The 13,713-nt window shown below is 46.8% G+C and overlaps 1 protein-coding gene across 2 annotated transcripts in view; it reads left to right on the forward strand.

Moving 5' to 3' along the window:
- LOC143935253 (protein MTSS 1-like) overlaps positions 1–13,713 on the forward strand; it is a 185,492-nt gene that overhangs the window by 160,380 nt on the left and 11,399 nt on the right. For both annotated transcript variants that reach the window (XM_077458963.1, XM_077458964.1), the window contains exons 10-12: positions 7,223–7,331; positions 12,381–12,500; positions 12,847–12,985. In XM_077458963.1, coding sequence (XP_077315089.1) covers positions 7,223–7,331; positions 12,381–12,500; positions 12,847–12,985 — 368 coding nt within the window. The remainder of the gene's footprint in view (positions 1–7,222; positions 7,332–12,380; positions 12,501–12,846; positions 12,986–13,713) is intronic.

Consider the following 13,713-nt stretch of genomic DNA (forward strand, 5'->3'; position numbering starts at 1 on the left):
CCATAATCCCCACTGACTGCAAAAGTAGGGGCCATAATCCCCACTGACTGCAAAAGTAGGGGCCATAATCCCCACTGACTGCAAAAGTAGGGGCCATAATCCCCACTGACTGCAAAAGTAGGGGCCATAATCCCCACTGACTGCAAAAGTAGGGGCCATAATCCCCACTGACTGCAAAAGTAGGGGCCATAATCCCCACTGACTGCAAAAGTATGGGCCATAATCCCCACTGACTGCAAAAGTAGGGGCCATAATCCCCACTGACTACTAATGTAGGGGCCATAATCCCCACTGACTGCAAAAGTAGGGGCCATAATCCCCACTGACTGCAAAAGTAGGGGCCATAATCCCCACTGACTGCAAAAGTAGGGGCCATAATCCCCACTGACTGCAAAAGTAGGGGCCATAATCCCCACTGACTGCAAAAGTAGGGGCCATAATCCCCACTGACTATAAACGTAATGGTCATAATCCCCACTGACTATAAACGTAATGGTCATAATCCCCACTGACTATAAACGTAATGGTCATAATCCCCACTGACTATAAACGTAATGGTCATAATCCCCACTGACTATAAACGTAATGGTCATAATCCCCACTGACTATAAACGTAATGGTCATAATCCCCACTGACTACTAATGTAGGGGCCATAATCCCCACTGCCCCCATCCCCAGGTTACATTAGACTTCCCTTCAAAGGATATCCCTGTGTAGTCACATGCACAAGGCCTTAGGCCAGCCACTCCCTGGACATTTACTGCTGCTCTTTGACAATAAGGTCCTCCTACTTAACTGCAGAAATATCAGACCTAGTGGACGATGGAGAACAGCTATTAAGCTATTGATTATGTTTGTTTCCTGGATCCTTACATCTACTGGCCACTTGAACAGTGAACAGAAGAGGAAGAGAGATCCTTTTCTAAGGTTACTGATATAGTGCATCTCATGGGATTCTCCACATTCACGACAGTGTAGTTCATATTTCCTCAATCGGTCCCACAAAGTCAACGAGTAGTTGGACTCTGCCTATTTTTCCAAACTTTAGACATTGAAACACAATACCGGTCGGGGGGGGGGGGGGGGGGTTGTGGGCATCAACTTAGCATTTGCTCACAATGCAGCCCCCGTCCAGCTTCAAGCTCCCAGTGAAAATATTAGGTGTCCTTCTCCTTTAAGGTCCTGATCAGCACCGGATTGAGGAATCCGTGCTCCAGCCATGTCCTAACAAGGTGGATGTTCTTTGCTACAGATGATTCAGTCGTTAGACAGAAGTGTCTTGTTTTAATATGGCCATTTAAGGATTCCCCAGCTCTGCAGGATTTGTCAGGTTTTTTTTTTTCCTCCTTGCGGTTAGGATTAGTGAGGAAACCTACAGACTGTTTATGAAAGAGGACTATTTCCAAACTCCCTCAGGGCCTGCGACGGGAGACTGGGGTTCTGCTGGAGATGATAATGTGTGTCTGTGTGCAGGGACAAGGTCATACTGAACAGGCAACCAGAGGACATAGGGCCTTAACCAGTGTAGGTGTGCTACTCTGCTTAAACATTGTACAGACATCCCTGTATATTAAACAGAAAATTCCACCATCTTGTAGAGAGAAAGAGAATCCCGTATTTAAATTACGCCTTAGATGCAAACCCAATCACTAAGATCTCGTATAACTTTCACCTAGTAATGTCATTCCAGAAGTCTTTTTTTAATGACTAATGACTTAATATTTTTAATATTTTTAAATCTGTAGCTTTCATTAAAGTGGAACTTGCATTGATTATTTTTAATCCTCATTTTGCTATCATTAGTAAATGGATAGGAGAGTACACTTTATTGCCAAAATTATTATTAAATATTAGGACACCTGCCTTTACACGCACATGAACATTTATTGGCATCCCTGTCTTATGCCGCGTACACACGAGCGGATTGTATGGCGTACTTAGTCCGTCATACAATCCGACGGACAGTCCGTCATACTTTCCACTGAACGGACTTGACCACACACGGATACCCAAACAGTCCGACGAAAGCTTGGGCGATGACGTGTACAGCACGTACGACGGGACTAGAAATAGGAAGTCCAATACACAGCAAAGCACCTTTCCGCCGTGTAAATCCTTTCTGGGCATGCGCCATTCTTAGTCCGTCCAACTAGCACACTGACGACCGTATTGTCCGCTGAAACCAAAGTATGACGGACAGAATTACGGAAAATCCGAAATACTTAGTACGCCGGACTGCACGCTGAAAAAGTCCGCTGAAGCCCACACACGAGCGGATTGTCCGCTGAAATGTGTTTCGACGGACTAAGTACGCCATACAGTCCACCCGTGTGTACGCGGCATTAGTCTGTAGGGTTCAATATTGAGTTGGCCCAACCTTTGCAGCTATAACAGCTTCCTCTCTTCTGGGAAGGCCGTCCACAAGGTTTAGGAGTGTGTCTATGGGAATGTTTGATCATTCTTCTAGAAGTGCATTTGACTGATATATATGTTCTATCAGGTTGAGGTCAGGACTGTGCCGGCCAGTCATGTTTCTCTACCCCAAACTCGCTCATTCATGTCTTTATGGACCTTGCTTTGTGCACTGGTCCAAATCATTTGGTGGAGGGGGGATTATGGTGTGGGGTTGTTCTTTTTAGGGGATGGGCTTGGCCCCTTAGTTCCAGTGAAGGGCACTCATAAGGTGTCCACATACTAAGACGTTTTGGACTTTGTGGGAACAGTTTGGGGATGACCCCTTTCTGTTCCAACATGACTGCGCACCAGTGCACAAAGCAAGGTCCATAAAGATATGGATGAGTGAATTTGGGTTGGAGGAACTTGATTGGCCTGCACAAGGTCCTGACCTCAACCTGATAGAACGCCTTTAAGATGAATTGGAGCGAAGATGGCAAGCCAGGCCTTCTCATCAGTGCCTACAAATATGCTTCTGGAAGAATGGTCAAACATTCCCATAGACACACTCCTTGTTTAAAACACTGCTCTTATAGAATAGATAATACATTATGTGTGTTGTTAAGGCCTCACACCCCAATTCATTTAATTGAATAGAAAATCCCTCAAGGGTTGTTTTTTTTTTAAGCAGCAAGATGGTATTTGAACCAAATAACAATAGTTTCTTTAAAAATAGTAATTCTTTATTTTTATCAAAGTATCTTAACATAAAAAACATATCTCGTCAACATGGGAAAACCATACATGAAGGGCCGGTTCACACTGCGGCGCGAGGCGACACGGCTCGCCTCGCCTCGCTCCCGCAAGTCGCCCCCATTCTGTACAATGGAACCGTTCTGAGAGGAGCGACTCGAGTCGCTCCGACTCAGAAAAAAGGTTCCTGTACTACTTTGGGGCGACTTCGGGGGCGACTTGCATTGACTTCTATACAGAAGTCCTCTGCAAGTCGCCGCTGAGGTCCGTGCAGGTCGCGGCGAGGCAAGTCGGAGACGCCTCGCCGCGCATCGCTGTGTGCACCGGCCCGAACTCATTTTGTATATAAAAACAAAAAACTTTTGTAGAGTTTCACATAAATATCCCTAAACACTGCTCTTTAGCAGACTTTGAGAAGTGGGCGGAGAAGAGACCTGTCATCCAGCACAAGGAGAGGGTGCACCGGTGACCGGTCTTTATTACAAGACGTTTCTGCCCAGAGTTCAAGTTTCTCACCGGATCACTGCACAGATCTGGAGGAAATATACAAGCACATCAAGATTCCAGGAGGAATATTTGGCTGACATTTGCCGATCTCGAGGTTGCACTTTAAACTGGTATAATTGGTATTGCCAATTAATGTTTTAGTCTATAGTCCTAGCTATAGTTTAACAGTGCAATGGAATTGCAGGATCTGCTATGTAGAGCTGTGCTTGGATTTGCATATCTCCGACCGGATCAGCAGGTACATTCCTATACCCAAAGCTGCAGAATAGGAGGGCCATCTAGTGGGCAGTTCTGGTATTGTGCTTGCACTTGTAAACCAAAGTTCTTCTGGCATGATCGCTGGTTTGTGTCTCGTCAGCAGCTATTGCACACTGGATAGAGTTACATCAGCAGAGCTTTTCAGCATAGACTCCTCTGTAACTTTACACTGCTATCAATATCTCTTCATTACCCAGCATCCCTCGGCCTCTCTGCAGAAGAGGTAGCTTACATTACCCAATTAATGGAGGTTACTATAGGTCAGCTTGATGTGTAGTTTTGCTTTGCTATCCAGTTTCGCTCGTTCCCTGGTGCCGGCTACTTTTGCATTCCGATAGAAAAGGTGTTTCACTGTATGGAATAATAATCCATTGTTGGGGGATTCCCAGGATTTGTTCCATCAAAGGTCCCTTGTTAGGGATCAGTGGGATGTATTACACAGAGGGCATTGTCACCCATGTCAGATGTATGTGCCTTTGGTGAAAGGCTGCCAGTCCTTAAAATGGCCAAAGTAACTGATATTTTGGTGGGAGGTGGCGGATTACAACGTTGTCGTCGTCATCATTGCTTCTTATATGTGCCACAGGCTGCAGCAAAGTTTCCAGCTCCGCCCACTTGCTATGGCTGCTACAAAGAGTGTTCACAATCACTGTAGGATATTATATACAAGAGACTGCAGCAGGATAACCGATGGTGTTGCTTTTGACAGAGAAGAGCACAATGCAGACTTATTCACAAAGGGACAGATTACCCTTTAGAGTAGACCTGTTATCAATTATATTTCCATACTTGCATGCTAAGTAAAGGTTTTTTTTTTTTTTTTTTGTTGCTAAGTAATGTTGAACACTTTCAGGTACTTACACCGATAAGCCATAGCAATATGACCTTCCACCAAGGCATGGACTCCACTAGGCCTCTGAAGGTATGATGTGGTATATGCGCTGAAGCTGTCAGGAGCAGATCTTTAATGTTGTGTACACACAACCGGACTTTTTCCGGCAGACTGGATCCGACGGACTTTCGGCGGAGTTCCGATGGACTTTCCGAATGAATGGACTTGGCCACACACAATCTCACCAAAGTCTGACAGATTTGAACGTGATGACGTGCGATCGGACTAGAAGACTAGAATAAGGAAGTTCATAGCCAGTAGCCAATAGCTGCCCTAGTGTCGGTTTTCGTCAGTCGGACTAGCATACAAACGAGTGGATTTCTCCATAGGAACTGGGTCTGGCAGAGTCCCGGCGGAAAAATTTGAAACATTCTATTTCTAAAGTTCATCAGATTTTTGGACAGCAAAGGTCAGAGGGAGCCCACACATGATCGAATTGCCCAACGGATTAGTTGCGTCAGACCTTTGCTGTCAAAGTCCGGTGGTGTGTACGCGGCATTAGGTTCTGCAAGGTGGGGCCTCCATAGATTGTACACGTTTTTTCAACACATCCCACAGATGCTTGATTGGGTTAAGATCTGGAGAATTTGCAGTCAACAGCTTGAGCTACTTGTGAATTTGGAGTCAACGGCTTGAACTTGTGATCCTCAAACAATTATTTAATTCCTCAGACCAGGTCACCTTATTGCATTGCTCTGTGGTCCAGTTCCAATACTCATGTGCATCTTTGTAGGGGATTTTGGCTGTGGACACGGTTCAGCATGGGCACCCTGACCAAACTGTGGCTACGTAGCCCTTTACACAACAAACTACGATGCACAGCATGTTCTGACACCATTCCTTCAGAAACCAGCATTAGCTCTTTTGGCAATAATAGGCTAAAATAGCTCTTTCATTGGATCAGTCTACACAGGCCTGCCTTCGCTCCCCACATATGTTGTAGAAGGTCATCTTGCAAGACTGGAGAGATTTCTGCTTGAATAGCCGAGATTAATGAGCGAGGTAAATTACCATAAATATCACATGACTAGCAGATAATGATCTCCTAACATTTTAGCTAGAGATACACCCATACCATTTTTTTTTTTTATTTTTTTACTACGAGTACCGATACTTTTTTTTTTTTTTTTTTTTTTTATTTTTTTTTTTTTTTAGTACTCGCCGATACCAATTACCGATACCTACCGCAAATTTTTGTTTTCACTGCAGCTGTCAGCAATGGTAAAAAGCATTGAAAAGTTATTTACAAATGAAGTAATTTTTTTTCTTTTTTTATGCTTTTTCAATGTGAAATGTGTAAATATATGTTAATATATACGTGTAATAATATTCACTAACAAAGCAAACAAAAAAAGTTTAATTGTTTACCGTTTATAAAATAGACGTAAACAAAACAAAAAGCAGGAAAATAATAATTAAATGGAGGAGATTAGGGAGTTAATTAAGGCTGATTAGAGTAAATTATGGGTTAATAAGGGGTTAAACAGAGGAACCTTTGTTCTTCCCTTTGATCTGCAGATGAAGAAACGGAAAGATGCAAAAAGAAACAATGTTTCTTTTTATTGGCTGAGCAATGTTATTAATAAACATTTTTTATTTTTTTCACAGCTACAATTACTGGACTTCTTTAAAACTTAAGCTGTAAACAGGGGAGACCCACTGACAGCTCAAAAAACCAAGCCTTAATTGGTATCAGTTATCGGTGCATTTGCACGAGTACCAACACTTGTGCAAATACTCGGTATTGGCACTGATACTAGTGTCTGTGCAACCCTAATTTTAGCATCCATTAAATGCCGAATTGAGTCATCTTTGTAAAGTGGTTGGGGCAAGTGGTCTGCATTTAAAGTGCAAGTTCAGTTTTTTTGTTTTTTTTTTAAATTAGAAGATGAACTAACTTCAAGTATCCTGGCCACCCATCCAGGACCTCACTGCACATAGCGGCTGTGACGCTCCATGCTGCCAGTGAAGAAGTCCATATACTGCAATACACATGCATACCGGAGTGGGTATCCATCATAATGCTCCTACTAGCAAGCGCTTCATTGGTCAACATGGAAGCCTCAGATACACGCTTCTCATTGGTCAGCACAAGACTGCGTTGACGAATAAGCCCTTCCCATTGCAACGGTTATGATTCATACTCGCTCCGGGGCTGTGTATTACGGTATACGGACTGCTACACCAGAAGCATGGGGCATCATGGCCGCTATGTGCAGCTGGGTCTGGACTTTCCCAGGATACTTTGAGTTGGCTGACCTTTTACATTTTTTTTAAAGGTGAACTTACCCCACAAATAATTGTTTTAATGATAATTGCTTTATAAAAGCTGACGTGGGTAATGTCCGTTACATTTTTTGAATATTCAGTGTAAGGTCATGGGACTTCATTTTTTTTGTGCTTTCTCTCCCCATCAGCTATCTACATGGATCAATGAGACACGTTCCATCTATGGACTCAATCTCAAGCTCAATAGAAGCCCTTCATATTCGTCCCCCGTCCATAATGCTGGAGACCATGTTCCAGGTAAGAGTCAAATAACGTTATAGTTGTCAGAAGTAGCATTATAGGCCACTGTTGTCACCATCGGGAAACCCGTCCTGAGAAATGGCATGCAGCGCTCCCTGGAGTGCATGTAGACAGAGACTGCAGGAGATCAGCATCGCTGATGCAACAAAGGATGCAAAAAAAAATGCTAGATATGCATTTTTATTAGGAAAAAAAGGAAATGGTTTATAATACAAAGTACTTTAGAAAGCTAAATGTCACTCAGGGTTTACATTACTTTTTTCCAGTAGGTTGTCACCATTCGTTTAAAATGGTTGTAAACCCTTACATATATTCATTAAAGTGACTGACCTCAGAGATGAAACAAATCCTCCTACATAAGTTGTACCTGTTTTATCGGCAGTCTTTTCTTCCCTACATCCATTCAAAATTGAGAGTTTATAAAGGTTGCCTGAGCTGTCGGAAAGCAGGAGGCGGAGGGCTAAAATTGCACTCTGCAAAGCTCAGTGAGGGGAGCTCTGAAAGCTGATTGGAGGGCTGAATCTCCCTTCCCCCCGCACGCAAGTTCAGAGCTGAGGCTGTCAGTCACCGGCTGTGTGCTTGGGCTTTCTCCCCTGTCACCATTTTTCTCTTGGTGTCAGGAAAACTTATCAGAAGTGACTCGTGCTGATACCAAAGGAAGGAGGCAGCAGACAGAAATGACAGTTAGTGCTCTGGATTGAGACAAGTACACACTATAGAGGGGGATATGCTTTGGTCATATTCATGTCTGAGGTTTATAACCACTTTAAAGCTGAACTCCAACCTTCCCTTCTGTCTTGCACGGTTGTACAGGCTTCTCTCCTGTACTGAAATTCCTCTGATTTCACTGCACACTGTGAGCTTCTCGCAGTCTGCATTGCAAGCTGCAGCAAGTCAAATAGAGCCCGCCTTATTTCCTGGCTGGAGGACATCCAGCAATAAATAATGGATGCCCAACCTGTGGGACTTAAGCTGTTGCAAAACTAAAAGTCCCATCATGCCTCTGCCTTTGGGAGTCATGCTTGTAGCTGTCAGCCTTGCAATGCCTCATGGGACTTGTGGTTCCACAACAGCTGGAGGGCCACAGGTTAAGCACCAATTCCGGTCTAGCCCTTTCCTCTCTGGCCTGCCCATTTTATTCCTTGGATTTCAGCTCTTTCAAACATAAAGGCTCTGCATCACATGTGGGCAATATCTAGGTAGGTATGCCTGCAAATGTAACCCACCTAGAAACGGTCATAACTCCAGATGGACACACACCTATTAGGGAGTTTTTGATATTTGCATATCTCCTTCCAAGAGCCAGCCCACTGCTTGCAACAGGCCTGAGGGCTCTTGAGAGAAGTACGGCTGGTGGTATGATATTTTCAATAAGCACCCCGTGCTGCACCCTGCTTGCCTCTCCCACCTGCCATGATCTGCCTGCATTGCATAGAGGAGTACAGAGACCCAACAATGACCTTGCTGGATATGGAATGAAAGCCGGTTTTATTTAAAAATTTAATTGGTGTGTTGATGAATGGAGGAAGGAGAACCAGGGAGGGCAAAATCTAAGAAGATTAAACTTCAGCTTTAAATATTCCAGGTCTGATAAGACATTTGGCCTTAATGAAGGTAAAACGCGTTTTGATCTTTCATCGTTCGTGCTGCAGGAATAGTTCAGCCCTCCTTTCTGCGTCCAATTCATACCGATCTCACATGCACTGGTGATTAGACACACAGAGCTCTCTATATAGATATGAATCTCTCCATTCAGCCTGTGAGAAGGTCTTAAGAGCACTTGACCTGATGGAAGCTTCCTCTGCTGCGCACACTGCCAGCAAACACTCGGTCAGGTGTAGTATTAGTGCCCAGCGGTAAGGGAAGTGCTTCACATGGAGACACACTTGACACTTGCCCCTTCAACAAAGGATTCCATGGCTGGCTCCTTTTCTTTCCTTTTATATCTCACTTTAAGTACATAACAGCGCACTCTGCTTTCATGTACAGGAAGCTATTTTCATTGGGGGCTCACCATCACGGGTAAGCCTGATCTTATACTGGGGGGGACCTTACACTCTAATGCTATATATAAGGCTTCATTTACACTGCTGGTAAACGGACATTTAGGATTAGTTGGGGCATTTTTTTTTTCAGCTGCACCTGAACTCTCCTCTGTTATCTTATCAGTACATGTACACAGGGAAGTTTACAGGCGTTTCTAGGCAGTTGCTTTTAGAAGCTTTTTTTGGAACGCAAAAAAATGGGTTTAGACGGATGTTCAACGGAGTGTAAACCTTGCTAAACGTGGTAAGTGGCGTTTTGTTTGGCAGTGTTTTGTTTCATTTTTTTTTTAGTCGCCAGTTTCTAGCTGTTGATGGGGCGCTGTTCTCCCCGCTGACGCCCTGACGACGGGGCGCTGTTCTCCCCGCCGACGACGGGGCGCTGTTCTCCCCGCCGACGACGGGGCGCTGTTCTCCCCGCCGACGACGGGGCGCTGTTCTCCCCGCCGCCGACGGGGCGCTGTTCTCCCCGCCGCCGACGGGGCGCTGTTCTCCCCGCCGCCGACGGGGCGCTGTTCTCCCCGCCGCCGACGGGGCGCTGTTCTCCCCGCCGCCGACGGGGCGCTGTTCTCCCCGCCGCCGACGGGGCGCTGTTCTCCCCGCCGCCGACGGGGCGCTGTTCTCCGCGCCGCCGACGGGGCGCTGTTCTCCGCGCCGCCGACGGGGCGCTGTTCTCCGCGCCGCCGACGGGGCGCTGTTCTCCGCGCCGACGCCCTGACGACGACGGCGCCCCATCGTCAGGGCGTCAGCGGGGCGCTGTTCTCCCCGCTGACGCCCTGACGCCTTGGCGCTGTTCTCCCCGCTGGCGCCTTGGCGCTGTTCTCCCCGCTGGCGCCTTGGCGCTGTTCTCCCCGCTGGCGCCTTGGCGCTGTTCTCCCCGCTGGCGCCTTGGCGCTGTTCTCCCCGCTGGCGCCTTGGCGCTGTTCTCCCCGCTGGCGCCTTGGCGCTGTTCTCCCCGCTGGCGCCGGGGTGCTGTTCTCCCCGCTGGCGCCGGGGCGCTGTTCTCCCCGCTGGCGCCCCGACGACGGGACGCTGTTCTCCCCGCTGACGCCCCGACGACGGGGCGCTGTTCTCCCCGCTGACGCCCCGACGACGGGGCGCTGTTCTCCCCGCCGACGCCCCGACGATGGGGCGCTGTTCTCCCCAATCTAATACCAGAGATCGGGCTGTGCCCTTTCTTTAGAAAGTTTGGAGACCCCTGCTATAAGAGGAACCGTTGAAATTCAGTCTCTAAAGCCCAACCTCCATTGTTTGTTTTAGAAGCAAGGCCCAACATATTTAAAGCCCAACTGGACATTTAGTTTGAATCGCCTAAATTGTAATCCAGAGACATTGAAGCAAAGAGCGTGCAAAGTCTTGTAGTTCATTCCTTAGAAAGCAGCCACAGCCTGTCAGCATGCTGCAGATAATGATCTTTGCTCTGTGTGTGGAAGCAGTGGTTCCTCTTCAAAGGTTCAAGTCCAAGGTAGAGCTCTCTAATCAACTGGGAGCAAGAGATTTTCTGATTGCACAGCTATAGGTCTGACTCAGCAGGGGGGGGGCTGCTTTCTAAGGACCAGTTCACACCAAAATGTGCAGGAAACCCACATCCCATGTGCATTTCCTGCACCACCCAGAAAACCTACTGCGATCTGCAGCGGATGTCAGTGCAATGCGTTTCCCTATTTTGCAAGTTGCTATGAACCTCAGTGATTGCAGCCTATTCAAATGAATGGGCTGAAATCGCATTGCATTGTATGTGAGTGGCACAGGAACACGCTTTTCATACCTTTTTGTATTGAGGCACCTGGAATTACCTGTCGCCCCGTTACCTCTTCATCTTCCCCAAAAGGGAAAGTTCCGCTTTAAAGCCTCCAATCCCCTCCTTTTACCCAAATTACACTTTTTTTTGCCACCTGGTTTTGGGTACCGTGTACCCGCTCTCGCCCTCTTCCTAGCCCCAGGCCCCCCCGCCCAACCGCAGTCACTTGGGACACGTCACAGGTCCCAGAAGACTGCGGGACCATTTACAATGAGCAGCTTGCACATGCACAGTGGGCACCTGGCTGTAAAGCCGCAGGCTGTCACAGCTGAGTGCCCACAGTTGAGATGCCGACACCAGGGACAGCAGACAGAGGGAGGGGACAGTTCAGGTGAGCATATCTCTGGACCGTGGGACAGGTCAGTGTCTGTTTATTAAAAGTCAGCAGCTACAGTTTTTGTAGCTGCTGACTTTTAATAAACATTAAGCTTTAAAGTTATTTAACTAGGGTATCGATCACATATTTTTTACAGATTGCTTTACAAATAGACCCAAAAGGTGGGAAGAACTTGTATAAATGCTGCCACCTGCATTGTGGTTTGCACTCGCTTGCACACACTTCCAGTCACTGCTGTTCAACGGAAGTGCCAATCCAATGGTTCTACTGGAAAAATCCCCACATGTACAAAGACCACCTTTCACACTGGGGCTGCTTGTGTATTCGTGGTAAAGCGCCACTCGTTTTAGCGTTTTTTTTTTCGGCCGCAAGCGGGGTGCTTTTAACCCCATAGAAGGGGTTAAAAACTTACATGCTGCAGCACTTCCGACTCGCTTTTCAGGCTCTTTGGAAGTGCTGCCCATTCATTGGAATAGGCAGGGACGTTTTTCCCAAACCGCCCCAAAGATGCTGCTTGCAGGACTTTTTCTAACGTCTCGCAAGCGCACCGCCCCAGTGTGAAAGGACTCACTGCAGTGAATGGGAGGCAGTTCTCAGGCGTTTTACAGGCGCTATTTCTAGCGCTAAAACGCCCAAAAACTGCCTCAGTGGTCTTTAATGTTGCAAGGGGGGCTTAGAATGTAGCCTTATTAATATGGGCAGCCTACATCACCTATTGGATTTTGGACCATCCTACTTTAGGTCCGTTGTGTGTAATTACTTAGATCTTTGCCATCTTGCAGTCAGTATAGATGATTTTTCTTTTTCACACCCAAGCAAAATGCACTTATGTTGTAAAAATTCACACCATAAACCTTTCATTTTAGGATCCTAAGATGAATAGCAATCAGCAGATGTCTACCTCCAGTAGTCCAAGTGAGGAGATCGCAAAACCAATCCAGACCAATGATGGATTTCGACCTCCACCTCCCCAGGTCATGGCTAAAGTAAGTTTCTAAAATCTCTGCTTCGATTGGTCTTTCATGGGAACAATGCTTTTACCGCAGCTGGCAAAGCAAAATCCCCTGCAAAGGCAATGGTGTAATGTGCTAGTATTCATTGCATACTAGCACATTGTGAAATACTTACCTTAAAATGAAGCCTTCCAGTGGCGCGCTGTCGAAGCTGAGTGGGTTTCCATCTTCACCCGGTCTGTCTTCCAGGCTTGCAGGCTCCAGCTGTATGGCCGAGCCACGAGGACGTCACTCCCGCACATGCACGCGGGATCCATCAGCTGCAGTACGGTGCCCTGAAGGTCCGGCACAGTCTGACACCTCCTTGTTTTCCTTTCAGCCCAAGCTTCCACGGGACCAACTAGCTTTGGCTTTAAGCCAAGAAATGCAACTTAGCCGGGACTCTCTGCATTGCTCGAGCGGATACAGCACACAGACTACCACCCCGTCATGTTCTGATGACACCATCCCCTCTCATGGTGAGCAATATAGATCCTATGCTTAAATGATGATACACTGGAGCCACTTTACCTTTGTACACAAGTATATGTTAATCCATTGTTTTTACTGAAAAGGAGCTTTTCTTTTATAGGGGGGGGGGGGGTTTATTTGGAGCATCCATAACTTTATTCCAGATGCAATTCATAAATACTTATTAACATTTTTTTAGATGCGATTCAAACATGGGTCATAAGGGTCAATTCCTTCCACTGACTCAAAGTCAGATACTACTCCTCCCAGTGACACCAATGATGGGGCACCATTCCTCCCAGTGACACCAATGATGGGGCACCATTCCTCCCAGTGACACCAATGATGGGGCACCATTCCTCCCAGTGACACCAATGATGGGGCACCATTCCTCCCAGTGACACCAATGATGGGGCACCATTCCCCCCACTGACACCAATGATGGGGCACCATTCCCCCCACTGACACCAATGATGGGGCACCATTCCCCCCACTGACGCCAATGAATGGGGCACCATTCCCCTCACTGACACCAATGAATGGGGCACCATTCCCCTCACTGACACCAATGAATGGGGCACCATTCCCCTCACTGACACCAATGAATGGGGCACCATTCCCCTCACTGACACCAATGAATGGGGCACCATTCCCCTCACTGACACCAATGAATGGGGCACCATTCCCCTCACTGACACCAATGAATGGGGCACCATTCCCCTCACTGACACCAATG

This window comes from Lithobates pipiens, unplaced genomic scaffold (assembly GCF_037356315.1).
Source record: "Lithobates pipiens isolate NorthernLeopardFrog02 unplaced genomic scaffold, aLitPip1_a1.2 Scaffold_28, whole genome shotgun sequence".
Lineage (NCBI taxonomy): Eukaryota > Metazoa > Chordata > Amphibia > Anura > Ranidae > Lithobates > Lithobates pipiens.